Source organism: Podarcis filfolensis (assembly GCF_964270895.1).
Source record: "Podarcis filfolensis genome assembly, chromosome: 1".
Taxonomy (NCBI): domain Eukaryota; kingdom Metazoa; phylum Chordata; class Lepidosauria; order Squamata; family Lacertidae; genus Podarcis; species Podarcis filfolensis.
The window spans coordinates 20,590,366-20,606,714 of record NC_139604.1 but is presented as its reverse complement, the minus strand read 5'-3'; the positions used below and the strand labels follow the sequence as shown (position 1 = coordinate 20,606,714).

Sequence of the window (16,349 nt, the reverse complement as noted above, 5' to 3'; positions counted from 1 at the left end):
AAAGAACAGCGAGGAGAAGTTATACTGGCTAAGCTGACATCCTTGTGCTAGTGGATCTACCGTATTTTTCCGTGTATAAGATGCCCCCGTGTCCCTCTTTTTTGGGACTCCTAATTGAGAAAATGGGGGGGGGAGAGATTGCCCAGACTTGTTGAGCTTTTTTTTGGGGGGGAGCCAAAAATCGCTCACCTGCAGGACCGCCACAGCCAATCGCACGCACATCGTCTGCAACCACCAATCACCCGCAACAAACACTGCTGACAATCTCCTGCTTGCGGCAGCCACCAATTGCCCATCCCACCTCTCCACTATCCATGTATGAGACGACCCCCCAATTTTTAGCATATTTTTAAAATAAAATAACCTCGTCTTATACACAGAAAAATACAGTATTTGGCTGGATACTGCCCATTGCTCCCACAGTAAAAAACAAACATTTTCACAACACACATATGACTGCATGCGCACATTCTCTTACACATACAAGCTGTGATAATTTTAGGCACATCCAAATGACAACCATTTTATGCCGGCGTTCCATTCCGGGCATCACCTGTTCATGAAATATGAGAAATACTAAGAAACTTAAAACAGTACCTTGCCATAAATGACTACATTGACTGATCCTTTCAGAATAATGTACCAAGAAGTTCCTTCTTCTCCCTGATTAAATACTGCAGAAGAGAGAGAGAGAATAATGTAAAGTGGCCAGGGAGGAGAGGCAGCAATGAGATTTATTTACTGAGAAAAGAGGAACATTCAACACCTTAAAAGCACAACAGGGGGTGGAATCCACAGAAGATTGAAGTACTGGGGTTCTGAGGTGGTAGAATGCAAAGCACAAACAAGATACAGTCATACCTCGGGTTACAGCTGCTTCAGGTTGCGTTTTTTCGGGTTACACACCCGCCAAAACCCGCAAGTACCAGAATGGGTTACTTTCGGGTTTCGGAAGTCGCTCGTGCGCAGAAGCGCCAAATCGCAACCCGCGCGTGCACAGATATGCCGCTGCGGGTTGCAAACATGCATCCCGCATGGATCACGTTCGCAACCCAAGCGTCCACTGTACTTCTTCTGACAACAGCTGAGTATTCAATGTTCCAGTATGTAAAAACTCTCTGGGAGAAGAAAACTAACTAATGTTTGATGTTTTCTTGTGTTCTTAATATTTTGTTGGGAGCTGCCCAGAGTGGCTGGGGCAACCCAGTCAGATGGGTGGCATATAAATATCATCATCATCTTCATCATCATCATCACACCAGGAAGTAGGTTCAGCTAGAACCTCTCTCCCTGATTTTCCAAGACTTCTTCCTTGAAAGGACTTTTCTTTTTTGCATGGGGGAGCATTCAAAATCACCCCCCCATTTGAAGTCTGAAATGGTACGATCCATTCTGCTGCATGTGCAGTCCCAGCTTAACAATGCTATTTCCAAGCAAAATTATTTGGCAGTATGCACTATGAAGATCCCTATGACATACTACCAAATAAATATGGATGGAATAAGCATCCCGTTTTGAAAAGTGGGCATTTCCAATTCACTCTCACAGAGAACAAAAAGTAGACTATTGACTCCTTCCCTGTGATTAACAAAGACCCGAGTCCTGTATAAATAAATTCATCCCATACATAATGGGATTTATCCTGGGCTTTTTTTTCAGGGGAACTCAAGAGAAACTCCATTCCAGCACCACTCTGGTGGGCGCCATTGTCCTTTGTAAAAGAATGAGGGAAGCGTTCATGGTGAGTTCTGGCACCTCTTTTTCTAGGAAAAAAACCAGCACTAGATTTTGTCCAAGGTTGAGCATGCAGAAGACAGCTCACGCAACAGATCTTTCCTTACCCTCTTCTCTATAGCCCCTCGTACCCCACTTCCAAAATCTCTCCAGAGGGTTTTGAGGAGATCTGCCAAACTTTGTGGGCTGTGTTAAACAGAACTGCAATGGAAGTGGGGGGTGGGGGGTGGAATTGTCCAGAACCAGGTAAAAGACTCTTGTGCTCAGCCACTCAGGTAACATGGGATACACAGCCCAGTACAAATGGCCCAGCAAATTCCTTTTGTGCTTCTTCTTTTTTTTGCCCTCAGGTCCTGAGTTTTCAACTGCAGTGCCAAAAGCAATTAGGTCAATACAGTTAGCTCAAGTGTAAACCTGTGGTAAAATTAATTTCACTTACAGACGGTTCCTGCTTTGGGATGTGACTCAAACACTAGAACACCTGCTAGCTCCCGCTTTACCTTGAAGCAAGATAAACAACAAGCATTATAGGTTTTTGTTTTTTTTTACATCCTTGACTTGTGTAGTTACATATAAACTCATAGGAAGGGTTCGGGAGGGTTCAGAAGGGAACGGGTGCCAAAACAGTCACAGAAAGCAGCGTTGAGCATCTTCGTCAGTGTAGGGTCGCTATTGCATCTGTTGTGGAATGCAAAGAGAGTATGAGAAGTCATGCAGAAAGTACATGACTCTCTAAATAATTTGGTAGGATTTAGTAGAAAGTGGCAGACAGCAATCTGACATAGTGCTATGGGATCAACATAATCAAACCCAAGAGCATACAAATTCCTTGTATAAATGCAATTATATGGAGGACACCACATGCCCACCCAGTCACTCTTATATATGGCTGGGTTTTGTTTTGTTTTTGAAGTATATTCTGCAACGTGTCATTGCAACAACAAGACAGTAATGGTATATATATACTAGACTGTTCGCACCTAATTCCACTTTATAAATTGTTCTGCAATCCTTCCCCAAGGGCTATTGCTGTTCGAGCACTCTGGCACTATAGTGCAACAAAACTCATACAACCCCAGAATATTCATGATATATAAAAAGTGCTGGGGTTTCAGCAGGTCATAACGGGACATGAAACGATGGAAAATGAAGTGGTAAGTCTGCCCTGAAACTTATTTTTCAGGTGCAAATAGTATTTAAAGTGTGATTGTGTGTAACTGCCCAGATACCATCATGAGCGCAAATCATCATGAATGTGTAACAAAATGATTGGCTGGGACAGAACTTGTCCTCACAATCCAATACTATGCCCCTTTTGTACCCATATAAGGGAGGCATTGGTCAGCTACAATTCTATTTATTTATTTATTTGCCATTAAGGGTCACAAAATATAAAATGCTCACTGTTGTTGAAAGATGAGACAAAGCTTTAATGTGCAGAAGTTCTTCATATATAATTTCTAGGTCATCAGCAGTTCTCTGGCCAGGCCTATGATAAAGCATACACAAATATTACAAACTGAATAACAACAGAATATCACAAACTAAATTTAAGAGAACTGTTTGGCCAAATGAGATCAAGGAGTTTGTTTGTGGTCTTATATTTATATTCTACCTTTATTTCGTCAAAGAACCCAAGCTGACATGCATGTGGCTGCAGGAAGTCAGCCGTCCAGACACTGATCAGATCCAGCCCTAATCAACTTCTGCAAGATGGCAGCTTTCAGACCATACTACCTGATTTAAAAACTAATTGCTTCCATACAAGAGCATTTTGCAGTCTTGCATATTCTTCAAACATATTAATGGTATTCACACATTGTATTCACCAAAGCAAGGCAAAGGGTAAAGGGACGCGGGTGGCGCTGTGGTCTAAACCCGAGCCTCTTGGGCTTGCTGATCGGAAGGTCGGTGGTTCGAATCCACATGACGGGGTGAGCTCCCGTTGCTCTGTCCCAGCTCCTGCCAACCTAGCAGTTCGAAAGCACACCAGTGCAAGTAGATAAATAGGTACTGCTGTGGCGGGAATGGAAACAGCATTTCTGTGTGCTCTGTTTCCATCACAGTGTTCCGTTGCGCCAGAAGCAGTTTCATCATGCTGGCCACATGACCCGGAAAACTGTCTGTGGACAAACGCCGGCTCCCTCGGCCTGAAAGCGAAATGAGCGCCGCAACCCCATAGTCACCTTTGACTGGACTGAACCGTCCAGGGGTCCTTTACCTGACCTCACCAAAGCATCCCCCAAAATGATCTCTGTCTGGAATCAGATAACTCCCACCTCTCCATAGCTAGGGTAAGGAATTTTGGGCTTGCTGCCTTGACGCGGAGAATACCTGTTGCTAAGGAACCACAGCAGGAGAGGACCATTGTGTTATGTCCAGGTTAAGGGCTTCACAGAGGCACCTGATTGGTCACTGTGGAGAAACACAGCCCTGGACTAGGTAGGTCTTTGGTCTACTCTAGCAAGGTTCCTTTTACATTCTTACAGGGCGCTTTTCTCTCCCTCTCTCTCTCTATTAACAAAAACTCTGCAAAATGGCTGACTTTGCTTTGAAATGCTTCAAAACTCAAAAGAAATTTTCTCATCGTCCTGGCCAGAAGAGTCAGACTAAATAGAGGTGTATTTGCTGCCTGTGTGAAGTTCCCTTCTTTGCAACCGACCATATAAATAATGTATGAGGGAGGAAGAGAGAGAGGGAGAGAGAGAAAGGTTTGTGGCACTACCCGGCAATCTTTTCACTCAGCAGTTACGGTATTTCATCTTTGCCAAAAAAGAAGTGGGCTGGAATTTCTCATTTAAATAGATGTAGCCCCGGAAAAGGTCATTTGGAATCTAAAGTGACTTTACCTCACAGATCTGTCAAGGAAGCTATTTTTCATCAAGTATGCCTATAACAGAGTTGCTAAACTTTTCTGGAGCCAGAATCTCAAAGCAGGTTTTTTTGGGGTGGCGGTTTCTAATTGGAATGTATTGAATGAAGAGTCGCTTTTAATTTCTGGCCGATGAATACCTTTTCGTGGTAGAAAAGTCTGCAAAAAAGTCAAGATCTCTCAGCTGAACTGCCGTGTTTGAAAAGCCCAGTTGACAATGATATCATGACCCACAGGAAACTGCATTTTGTGTGTGCATGTGCGAGAGAGAAAGCATTACATTATGAGTGTCTTATGTTAGTCGATATAAAGCAAAAGCTGCTTTAGTACAGCTACAGCGAGATTTTGGTGGGGACGCGGGTGGCGCTGTGGTCTAAACCACTGAGCCTCTTGGGCTTGCCGATCAGAAGGTCGGCAGTTCGAATCCCCGCGACCGGGTGAGCTCCCATTGTTCTGTCCCAGCTCCTGCCAACCTAGCAATTAGAAAGCACACCAGTGCAAGTAGATAGATAGGCACTGCTGTGTTGGGAAGGTAAACAGCGTTTCCATGCGCTCTGGTTTCTGTCATGGTGTCCTGTCGCACCAGAAGTGGTTTAGTCCTGCTGGCCACATGACCCAGAAAGCTGTCTGTGGACAAACGCTGGCTTCCTCAGACTGAAGCGAAATGAGCACAGCAACCCCATAGTCGCCTTTGACTGGACTTGATTCTACACTATTCTGCCAAATAACTTGAATCCTATGCACACAGACTTGGAAGTATATACTATAGAAATCAGTGGAATTTTCTTCCAACTAAACATGGCGAGATTGGGTCTGCAAAACGGTTAAAATGCAGGCAAAACATTTACTAACTTGCAGTGGGACATGTTTGAAAAGTAGCACAGAATAACAGCAAAATGAAAAGACATATAAAACTGTATCTCTAGTTGAAACATCTTTTTTGTTGTTATAATTTTCATCGGCAAAACAGACTATGGTTAGATTTTTCCATTCAAAGGCATGTTTTATTATTCATTCATTTATTACGTTTGCGGTACAACATTAATAAATTCCACCATTAAAAATAAACAATCTACATAAAAGTCATAAAACTGTATAAAAAGCACATCAGATGGCAGCCAGTTTAAAAACATAGTTAAATTTTAAAACAGAGATTAAACACAACGAAACAGGCAAAAGGAAAAAAAGCCCTGTTTAAATAAAAAGGTTTTTTGCCACCTGCCAGAAACCGAGCAACAAGGAGGCTAAATGAACATCTTTAAAAATGAATTTTCAAAATCTGGATATAGCCACTAAAAAGGCCCTTTCTTGATTTCCCACCACATCCACATCAGTTGTTGGTTGGACAGAGAAAAGGGCTGCTCTGGAAAGTCATATCTGGTGATAATTACAAATGTGACTGCTACCTGGGCATATTAGAAGATTGGCAGGCTCAAGATCAAAACGCTGACTCTATTTTCCCCCTTTCCATGTCATCATTACCTTTTTAAAAGAGCACCTAATTAAAAGTTTTTAATTGTATGGATATCATCTTTTTATTATTTGCTGGCAGTATTTCAACAGTGCAGTTGCAAATGTGCTTTTTATTTTATGTGCGAGCGCGCTTGCAGTTATTTGGGGTGTTTTTTGATTTTGGTAAGCAGCCACGCAGGTATAAACCCCTAAATTCCCACTGCATTAACGACCTGCTTTTTATCTGGTAGACATGCCGTTCTGATTCATATATACTTTAAGCTTTCCTTTAACACGAGTGAAAATGTCACACGGTCTGTTGCAGGCACCTCAGACTTCTGCTTGTCCAGGTATGGGAAGATATTAAGCGCTGTGGTGCACCAATGATGTAGATTTCTCAGACCCTGCTGTGTGAAGACCTACTTTCTGCAGGAAACCCATTGGGTGAGCTATGTCTTAGTTATACCCAAGATAAAGTAAATGGGAGGTTCTGGGAGAAGCAAACTACACATTAGTGGAAGGGAGAGCCTGGTTGAAATTGCATGATCAATAAACACCGTTGGCTGCTTGAGTAGTCTATCAAGGTCACAGACACCAAGTTTCTCTGTTGCTGCCATGTGGATAAAAGTGAAAATTGTATCTCGGTACATAAGCACTGCTGTGCCTCACAGTGCCTGCTTATCCCTGTTCTTACTGAAAACTCTGTCCAAGAAGAAAAAAGATCAGGGTGAAGAGGACAAAGATCGCAGTCAATATAATTTTATTTAGGGTCTACTATATGCCAGGCATTGTATAGGGAACTGTAGTGATGTGCCCCAAAATGAGAGCCAGTGTGGTGTAGTGGTTAAGAGTGGTGGGCTTGTAATCTGGTGAACTGGGTTTGCTTCCCCGCTCCTCCACATGCAGCTGCTGGGTGACCTTGGGCCAGTCACACTTCTCTGAAGTCTCTCAGCCCCACTCACCTCACAGAGTGTTTGTTGTGGGCGAGGAAGGGAAAGGGAGATTGTTAGCCGCTTTGAGACTCCTTAGGGTAGTGATAAAGTGGGATATCAAATCCAAACTCTTCTTTTAAAAAAATAATAATATATTTTTTGTTACATTTTCATAACTTTAACTACAGTGGTACCTTGGGTTAAGTATTTAATTCGTTCCGGAGGTCCGTTCTTAACCTGAAATTTTTCTTAACCTGAAGCACCACTTTAGCTTATGGGGCCTCCTGCTGCTGCCGCGCTGCCAGAGCACGATTTCTGTTCTCAAACTGAAGCAAAGTTCTTAACCCGAGGTAATATTTATGGGTTAGTGGAGTCTGTAACCTGAAGCGTATGTAACCTGAAGTGTATATAACCCGAGGTACCACTGTAATTAATTTCAAACTTCAAATATGTTATACACTTCTCTTATAACTTGACTTCCCACCTTCCCTTCCACACTGTTTTTATATGAACAGAACAGTGGTGACCTGGCTCCCTCATAACCAATTCCTGTGCCACCAATTCCTGTCAGCCAACCAGCTAGATCAGGGGAGGTGTTTGGTGAGTGCAAAAGCACTGCTGCGGCTTCCACCATCCCTGGTGGGCCATGTTTGTGTGCAATACTCTGGGGGCTGAGCCAGCGGTGGAGCAAGCCGACTGGGCGCCTGGGGTGGGGCATGTGGCCTGCGCCCAGGGGTGGGGCCAGCCGCCCGTGGATGTGGGGCCAGCCAGGGCAGGATGCTCCAAGGGGTCTGCCTGCCTCCTCCCGCTCAGCTGCCCTACAGCTGAGGGGGAGGCGGCGAGCGGACCATTTGGGGCAGCATGGAGCCTGTGGGCACCCAAGCCACTGCGTCACTCCCAGGAGAGAAGTGTGGCTTGGGCACGCTGCAGGCCCCACAGTAATGCTGCCTGGCATTTTGTCACTCCCCTCAGTGGTGACACCCGGGTCAACCCGCCCCCACCGCACACCCCTTCTTCCGCCACTGGGCTGAGCAGGCAGGGGGATGCCCCTGTGGGCCCTGCTAGGGGCTAGTATTTGCCAAAATGTGTTGGATGTGTGGGATGTAAGAATCAGGTGCAGTCAAACACAACATTGCTAGAGTAGGCATGAAGGTTGTCTCAGTCCTCCAGCCGGAACTTCCTGCTTTCCAGGACTGAGACGAAACTTCCTATGTGTAACTTGAGGTGGGCGTGGCCTCTCCTGGCGACCATCTTGTCTCCATCGACGCCATCTTAGCAACAGCACTACTAAGATGCACCCTTGGCTCCAACCCAAGAGAAGAAAAGGGGGGCTTTCTCCCATAAGGAGATAGTCACCACATTTAAACTATGCTATAACCTTTTAAGTCTGCCTTCTGGGAACCTTTGTGTGAACAAATGATTACTTGTGAGTAAACGTTTTATACAGAAGACTGTGTAGTGTCTTATTTTAGGAGGGTTTAAACAGGGAAAATACCAGGAAATATTTACAGAGACTCTAATGAGTCTGAGCAAGCTATCTGCTGTGCGTGTGTTTAAAAAAGGGGAATGTTAACTCTGCTGATTTTGCTGAACTTGTAAAGACAAGTTGGGATAGGATCTCTTAGACAATATATCCTCCCCCGCATCCCTAAACATTCCCACAGGATGCTGATACTGGCCTGCTGTATGTCTTGACCTTAAGGGCTGATAGTGAGAAGGAGGGGAGGAATTTTAATGAGAAAAACAGTGCTGGAAAAAGAGTAAATCTGCTCCCCCCAGTGATCAAAATCGGGCTTTCCCATAACTGCTATTAGTATTTTTAAAGATTGCAAGAGATCTTGTAACATGCCCAGTACGGCACTTGGAAAACTGGGCAAAGTAAGCAAGAAAGGATCCATAGCCTCATCACACAGCAACTGCGTATTACACTTAGCAATTTCCTTGTTAAATACTGGATTTGATTCATCGTTTTTAACTGCTTGAATTTGTGCAATCAGCTAGATACAGATTAGTAAATAAAAATTCAATTTAGGTTGTCATTTAAATTTTAAATAAAATTTTAAAAAAATTAAGTCACAGCTTTCAAAAAAAATTCTAGGCGCATAACTATGGATTTCTACTCGCAGCTTTGTTGCTTGCACTGAAAAAAGAAGCTAATTTTACATTTCTAGCAATGCATGTTTTTAACAAGGAATGTGGCGGGTGGCAGGGAGAGAAACAACCTTACCAATAGCAACAAGAGTCTGCCAGTTCCCCCCCCCCCTTACAGCTTTCTTTTCTCCCTTCTTTTTTTTTAAAAAAACAACAACACTACAGGCTTTCTTTCATCAATTGACAGTTAAAACGTAGCAGTTAATGTAATAAACAGAGAATTTTTAAAGTTGCCTGTCAAAACAAGTGACACATTCTGCAAGTGAGTTTCAAATTGGAAACAATAGAAAGCACCTTTTAAAGCAACAGCGTCATTATACAATCAAATGCTCAAAGTGATCTTTTCAGCATGTTTTTTCTTTCTTTTTGAAATTGCATTATTTCTTTCACGGTAATTATGCGAGTTTTTTGCATCCTCTTGGAGAGTTGCATGTCAAAGGCAGCAGCTGTGCTGATATGCAAATGGGAAGTATTTTTTCAAGCCAATACAGAGCCAATATTCTATACCTCTTGTAAACTTTAATCGTATGGCCAAGATAACTTGTCAAAACTAGGGCAACTTCCCACAGATTAGACAGTAAATCTGTGTCTGGACCGTACCAAGGACTACAGATCAGGACTAACATGATAGGGACCATATTCATAGGGACTTCCTATGACTGGGACCATACTCAAACTTGGAGGAGGAAGAGGAGATTAGAACATTTCTCCCTGATATATAGATTTACATATGTGGGGAACGGTGGAGTACAGTCGTACCTCGGAAGTCAAATGGAATCCTTGGAAGTCAAACGGAAGCTCCTGCAGCCAATCGGAAGCCACGGAACCTGTGTCGGACATTCGGGTTCCAAAAGAACGTTTGCAAACCATAACACTCACTTCCGGGTTTGTGGCATTCGGGAGCCAAAACATTCGACTTGCAAGGTGTTTTGACTTCCAAGGTACAACTGTATTCACACATGGACCCCCAGTGGCAGTTGGAAGTGGTACAGTCCAGCCAATGGCTTATGCCCTTACTTGCTTCTTTCTAAGAACAAAGCCCATTAAGGTAACTCAAAATCCTCTGCTGGGTCAGAGGTCTTGCCATACTCCAGCAAAAAAGAAAAAGGACATCTGAGACCCAGGCTTTTTTTTGGGGGGGGGGTACACAGGTAGATTATCCGATGCAGTGGTCGGCAACTTGGCTTGCGTCACTTGCGATTATTAGGGTTTGCCAGCTGGATGAGTGATATTTGGTTTGGCATTCCACCCCCCCAAAAAAAACTGCTCCACAACCGTGGGCTCCCCCCCTAAAAAAGTTCAACAACTCTGGGTAATCCTCTGCAAGAAAAGCTCAACAACTTTGTGCCATCTCCCCCCATTTTCTTAAATTTGAGAGCGTCTTATACATGGGGGGCGTCTTATAGACGGAAAAGTACGGTAGTTTTATGTTAGGTAAAGGGACCCCTGACCATTAGGTCCAGTCATGACCAACTCTGGGGTTGCGGCGCTCATTTCGCTTTATTGGCCGAGGGAGCCGGCGTACAGCTTCCGGGTCATGTGGCCAGCATGACTAAGCCGCTTCTGGCGAACCAGAGCAGCGCACGGAAACGCCATTTACCTTCCCTACCTTACCTTACCTATTTATCTACTTGCACTTTGACATGCTTTCGAACTGCTAGGTTGGCAGGAGCAGGGACCGAGCAACGGGAGCTCACCCCGTTGCGGGGATTCGAACCGCCAACCTTCTGATCAGCAAGTCCTAGGCTCTGTGGTTTAACCCACAGTGCCACCCGCGTCCCTGTTTTATGTTTCATGTTACCTGCATGCAAATACAAAAAGTCACATGAGGTAAATAGAAAGAAAAAGTTGGAGGTGGAAATTCTGTGGAACTTTTGGAATAATTTTTGGCTACCATTTTAGGTGTGCATCATCATCATTATTATTATTATTATTATTATTATTATTATTATTATTATTATTATTACCTCGCCCATCTGGCTGGGTTTCCCCAGCCACTCTGGGCAGCTTCCAAAAAAAGATTTAAAATACATTAGCTTATACTGAAGCAACCTATAGGATCAATTCTGAAGTGGCTAAAACAAACAGTGGTATACAGGTAATATTTCGAGATATTAGATCTATGGAGCTGATTATGAATGCAGTGGGACATAATCCCGTTCCCCCAAATAAAATCAAACTATAGAGAGCTACAGTTCCTCTCAGATATTACTGTAACTACTCTGAAGAAAAGGAAGACATTCGACTCTGTTATAGATATATTAAAGGGAAAGGATACCCCTATTTCATCTATTAATATAGCTCATTGGCTTTCACAAACAGAGGGTATAAGAGTGAAAACAATAGTGTACCCTCTTTTCTCTTCACATCACATACAAATAGCATAAATCTATTTGTATACATCAACGGAAGAAAGAGAATTAACAGAATGAATGTCTTCAAGGAGTTTCACAATTCTGGTGCCAAGATGGAAAGGCCTTGCCTCTTTGAGGCCTTCCAACATCCTGCAGACTGTGGAGAAAGGCAGAACTGGTCCTTCGAGAAAGATCTTATTCATATACAACAGGGATACTGGAATAGATGCCTGCAACTTAAAATACAAAGGCTACATGACAGCATGACTCATACTCAGGCTGATGAGATGAGAAGGGAAGCAAAGGGGTAAGGACAAGAAGGACCCAGAAAGCTGAAGGAATCTTTGCAAGGGACTTTCCTCAAGAGACTGCTGGAAGAAATCAACAAACTTATCCAAAACAGCTTCATACAGTGGTACCCCGGATTACGTACTTAATTTGTTCCGGAGGTCTGTTCTTAACCTGAAACTGTTCTTAACCTGAAGCACCACTTTAGCTAATGGGGCCTCCTGCTGCTGCCGTGCTGCCGGAGCACAATTTCTATTCTCATCCTGAAGCAAAGTTCTTAACCTGAATCACTATTTCTGGGTTAGTGGAGTGTATAACCTGAAGGGTATGTAACCTGAAGCGTATGTAACCCAAGGTACCACTGTACTCTCTCTTACACTGACAGCCAAGCTCCAAGCTGCATGCACCTCTCTTTTATTTTACCTTTGGCTTTTTAAATACAAAGAAAGGAAGAAACTGAAAAGCAACCTCAAATTATCCTATCCTTTCAAATCATCCTATCCTAAGTAGGTTTCTCACAGGAGAAAGGTGTCAGGCAAATGTTGGACTGTGGCCATAGAGTTCTTGAAGGGCAAGTGGCAACCTAGTTATCTAGCACTGGGAATAAGGCTCAAGGTTCGAAATGTATCAGTCTGCTGTCAGAGACAAGTCAGTAATTGTTGATTATCTTACGGCTTTCTGAGGATCATCCTCATATGGGCGTCTGGTCCAATCTGCGAGAGGAGAAGCATGGTGTCTTGCAGTTCTTCATCGCATTCTTTCTTCTCTTCCTCAGTTGGCATCGGGGCATCTTCATGCTCATCGTCCAAAAACCGATAAAACAAGTATTTGTCCTGGAAGTTTTGTTCTTGATCCACTGAAAACATCATCAATACGAATGTAACAATTAGGACAGGAAGGCATTATAGCTTAAACAAGATATCATGGCCTGGAAGCCTAGTTCTCAATGGGAGAACTTCAAAGTCACTGTCTTCTGATCACTGCATCAGGGCAAGCATTTTGGCTTGCCAGAGAGAAAGATCCCCACCGCTCCATAGCTGTCAAGTGTCCCTTATTTGAAGGGACAGTCCCTTATTCCAGCGCCATGGCACGCTGCTGTCCCTTATTGATGGCTGTCCCTTAAATGATGCCCCTTAAATTTCAAAGGAAGCAGCTCCTCTCCCTCCCTCCCTGCCGGCCAGGGAGGAGGGAGGCTCCAACTGTGTTGCTTGGCTGTGTTGCTCACCCAATAAGAAGTCTAAGAACGACTGGGGGGTGGAGCTTGCATGCCTTGTGTGTGGCTAGTTAATGCAAGCTGAGGGGTTTTTTGAATGTTGGACGCCATTTTGTTGCACGTGCTGCTGCAAAATTTGCAGTGCAAAGCCAGGCCAGGGAGCCAGCTTAAGTTGAGGCTGCATAGGCCTTGTGGTGCATGTGATTCAGATTCTGTTCAGTTAAACCTCTGGTTACAAAGTTGGTTGGAGAGTGTTCTCGAAGCTACCAGCATGAATTTGACCAGACTTCAGGAGGACAGGAAGACTGGAGTGCCTGGAACATGTGAGGCTGCAGGTCCCTTATTTTGGCTGCTGGTCCCTTATTTTCAAGGCTGCTGGTCCCTTATTTTCAAATCTGTAAGTTGACAGCTATGCACCCCTCTCCTCCCCTCAAGCACTGTTCTGGTGGTTTTCCCAACTCCCCAAAGCCAACTGGGTGTGTGGGCAGGGGGAAATCCCCATTATGTTAGCAGAAATCCTTCTCATGTAGTACCTGCATAGTTAAGACACACTTGCCTCTTCATGCATTCAGTCTGACCACAAAAGGGGTATACATGCTTACGAGCCTCCTTGCAATTGGAAATGCAAGCCCCTTCAGAGATAAGCACGAAATTTGGCAGTGGAGGAGTAGGGCTGGTACACAAAGGAATGTTGGGGGTTGGCGTGTTCTTTCTGCCTTTGCAGTCAAGAGGAACATCTCCACCTCCATCGTTCAGCCCGGACACTGAGGTCCTCCTCTGAGGGCGTTCTGGCAGTTCCCTCACTGCGAGAAGTGAGGTTACAGGGAACCAGGCAGAGGGCCTTTTCAGTAGTGACGCCCGCCCTGTGGAATGCCCTCCCATCAGATGCCAAGGAAATAAACAACTATCTGACTTTTAGAAGACATCTGAAGGCAGCCCGGTTTAGGTAAGTTTTTAATGTTTGATGTTTTATCATGTTTTTAATATTCTGTTGGGAGCCGCCCAGAGTGGCTGGGGAAACCTAGCCAGATGGGCGGGGTATAAATAATAAATTACTATTATTATAAAAGGGCCATTATCTCACCAAACATTTCTATCTATCTATAAGCAAGTTCCTGAATGCCATGACACTGTTAGCATTGCACAATCCTGAAGCATCACATAACCCAGAGCTACGCAGATGTAAGTATGGGGCTGTTTTAAAACTCAATGGGTGGTAGCCAACTATTCAACAAAATCCCACCAGTTTACAAAAGAAATGGACATTAACCGCCCTGAGATATTTTGATGAAAGGCAGTATAGAAAATAAATAAATATTTTTTTTAAAAAAATCAATAAATTAAGTTGAGGCAAAAGCATACCAACCCCCTTCCCCACCATTTGAATTGCACATTCCAAATTTCCCAGTATGTACTCAAATCCCTCCCGCAAAATACTGACATTCCAAAGACACTCCATAATATTATGTATTTTCACAGATGGTTATGCTCCTAAAAGAACTGTGATCCCTTTTGGGATTGCTAAGAAATCTATGCCATGGATCTAGTAAAGTGTTTTCCAAACTTGAGTCTCCAGCTGTTTTCAGGCTACAATTCCCATCATCCCTGACCACTGGGTCTTGTTAGCTAGGGATGATGGGAGTTGTAGTCCACACACACACAAAAAAACAGCTGGAGACACACGTTTGGGAAACACTGATCAGAGTGGGAGGAATTTCCTATAAAGCAAAAGAGCTTCTCTTACCATGATTCAGAACACCTTCTTCCAACAATACTTGCCACATGCCCACCGCCTGCGTCCGTAAATGAACGCACGAACTCTGCTGCATTATCCAGTCTACCAGTTCTGTTCCTACACAGCACTGTCTGAGGGAAGAAATAAATATTTTTTTTATTTAAAAAATGTTTTACATCATCTGCTGGTTTTAAACATTTGATATATAATAACTATTTAGAAGTAAATGGAACCAGGTCAAGAAAGGGACTTTGAAGAAAACGGCAAGACACTAGATACAGGATTATGCATCACGGGTTTCCCCTTTAAGCCAGGCATAGGCAAACTTGGCCCTCCAGCTGTTTTGGGACTACAACTCCCATCAGCCCTAGCTAACAGGACCAGTTGTCAGGGATGACGGCAATTGTAGTCCCAAAACATCTGGAGGGCCAAGTTTGCCTATGCCTGCTTTAAGGAATGAGGAAAACAACCTGGAAAACATTTGCCCCCAATCCTGGGAAAACATGAGAGGCCCCCTTTATCCTTCCTGCCTCTCCCAAATTCTCCACACACCACGGAGACTTCAGAGGGAAGGCTGAATGCCAGGTGGGAAAAACAGACTCCCCCTTGGTTCTCTCATTTTATACTGGGCTTTGCAGAGATTTGGAAACAATGGCACACTCTCTCTCCTATCACAGCCTCTGGTGTCCGACTTCTCAGAGCAAAGTGGGGACCGTTCACTCATTTGAAGGCACTCGCTTTGCATCCTTTCCTCCAGTAGACTCGGGAGAGGGAACAGTCAGCCTTTCTGGGCCTGCAAAATCCAACGGCAACTAGTCTGCCCTCCTCAAGTCTCCTGGAACTTGATGAAGGGAGAGGGCCATTCAGTCTGTGTAGTGTAAAGGCACAAGGGTCAAGCGAGTGTGTTTCAGAGCATGGAACCGAGTGATAAATAACTCTCCCCGTGCCATCTTCTGAAGGCCCTCAGAAGCAGCAGAAGGGATTTTCACTGTTTTCAAGTACAGTGGTACCTTGGTTTATGAACAACTTGGATTAAGAATGCTGCAAACCCGGAAGTAGCTGTTTTGGTTTGTGAAATTTGCCTTGGAAGCAGAACATGTTCCGCTTCCTGTTGAGTGTGTTCCATTTGTAAATTGAGTCCCCTGCTGTTATGGGGAAGCACGTCTTGGTTGAAGAATGCTTTGGTTTAAGAATGCACTTCCAGAATGGATTAAGTTTGTAAACCAAGGTACCACCATACAGTGGTACCTCTGGATATGAATGGGCTCCGTTCCGGAGCCCAGTTCGCATCCTGAAGCGAACGCAACCCATGTCCCCTGTGTGTTGCGATTTGCCACTTCCGCGCATGACGTCATTTTGAGTGTCTGCGCATGCGCGAGCAGCTAAACCCGGAAGTAACACATTCCGTTACTTCTGGGTCGCCGCGGAGCGCAACCCAAAAGCGCTCAACCTGAAGCAACTTCAACCCAAGGTATGACTGTATCTGGAAAGCCTGGGACAAAATGAGAAGCTGGTCTCTCATCTTCCTCGAGTCTTCTGCATGTGCCAGGGGATTTAGGAGGATGAGTGAGTTTGGAGATGACTACAGATAGTGGCCGGCTACCAAGGCCCATTGAAA

General features: G+C 44.2%; 1 protein-coding gene across 6 annotated transcripts in view; it reads right to left on the bottom strand.

The window, feature by feature from the left end:
• Positions 1 to 16,349, bottom strand: part of RAPGEF4 (Rap guanine nucleotide exchange factor 4) — a 166,394-nt gene that overhangs the window by 51,966 nt on the left and 98,079 nt on the right. For all 6 annotated transcript variants that reach the window (XM_083627708.1, XM_083627710.1, XM_083627709.1 and 3 more), the window contains 5 exons: positions 14,741 to 14,862; positions 12,456 to 12,639; positions 3,139 to 3,223; positions 2,174 to 2,234; positions 598 to 674 (listed from right to left, as the gene is read on the bottom strand). In XM_083627708.1, coding sequence (XP_083483834.1) covers positions 598 to 674; positions 2,174 to 2,234; positions 3,139 to 3,223; positions 12,456 to 12,639; positions 14,741 to 14,862 — 529 coding nt within the window. The remainder of the gene's footprint in view (positions 1 to 597; positions 675 to 2,173; positions 2,235 to 3,138; positions 3,224 to 12,455; positions 12,640 to 14,740; positions 14,863 to 16,349) is intronic.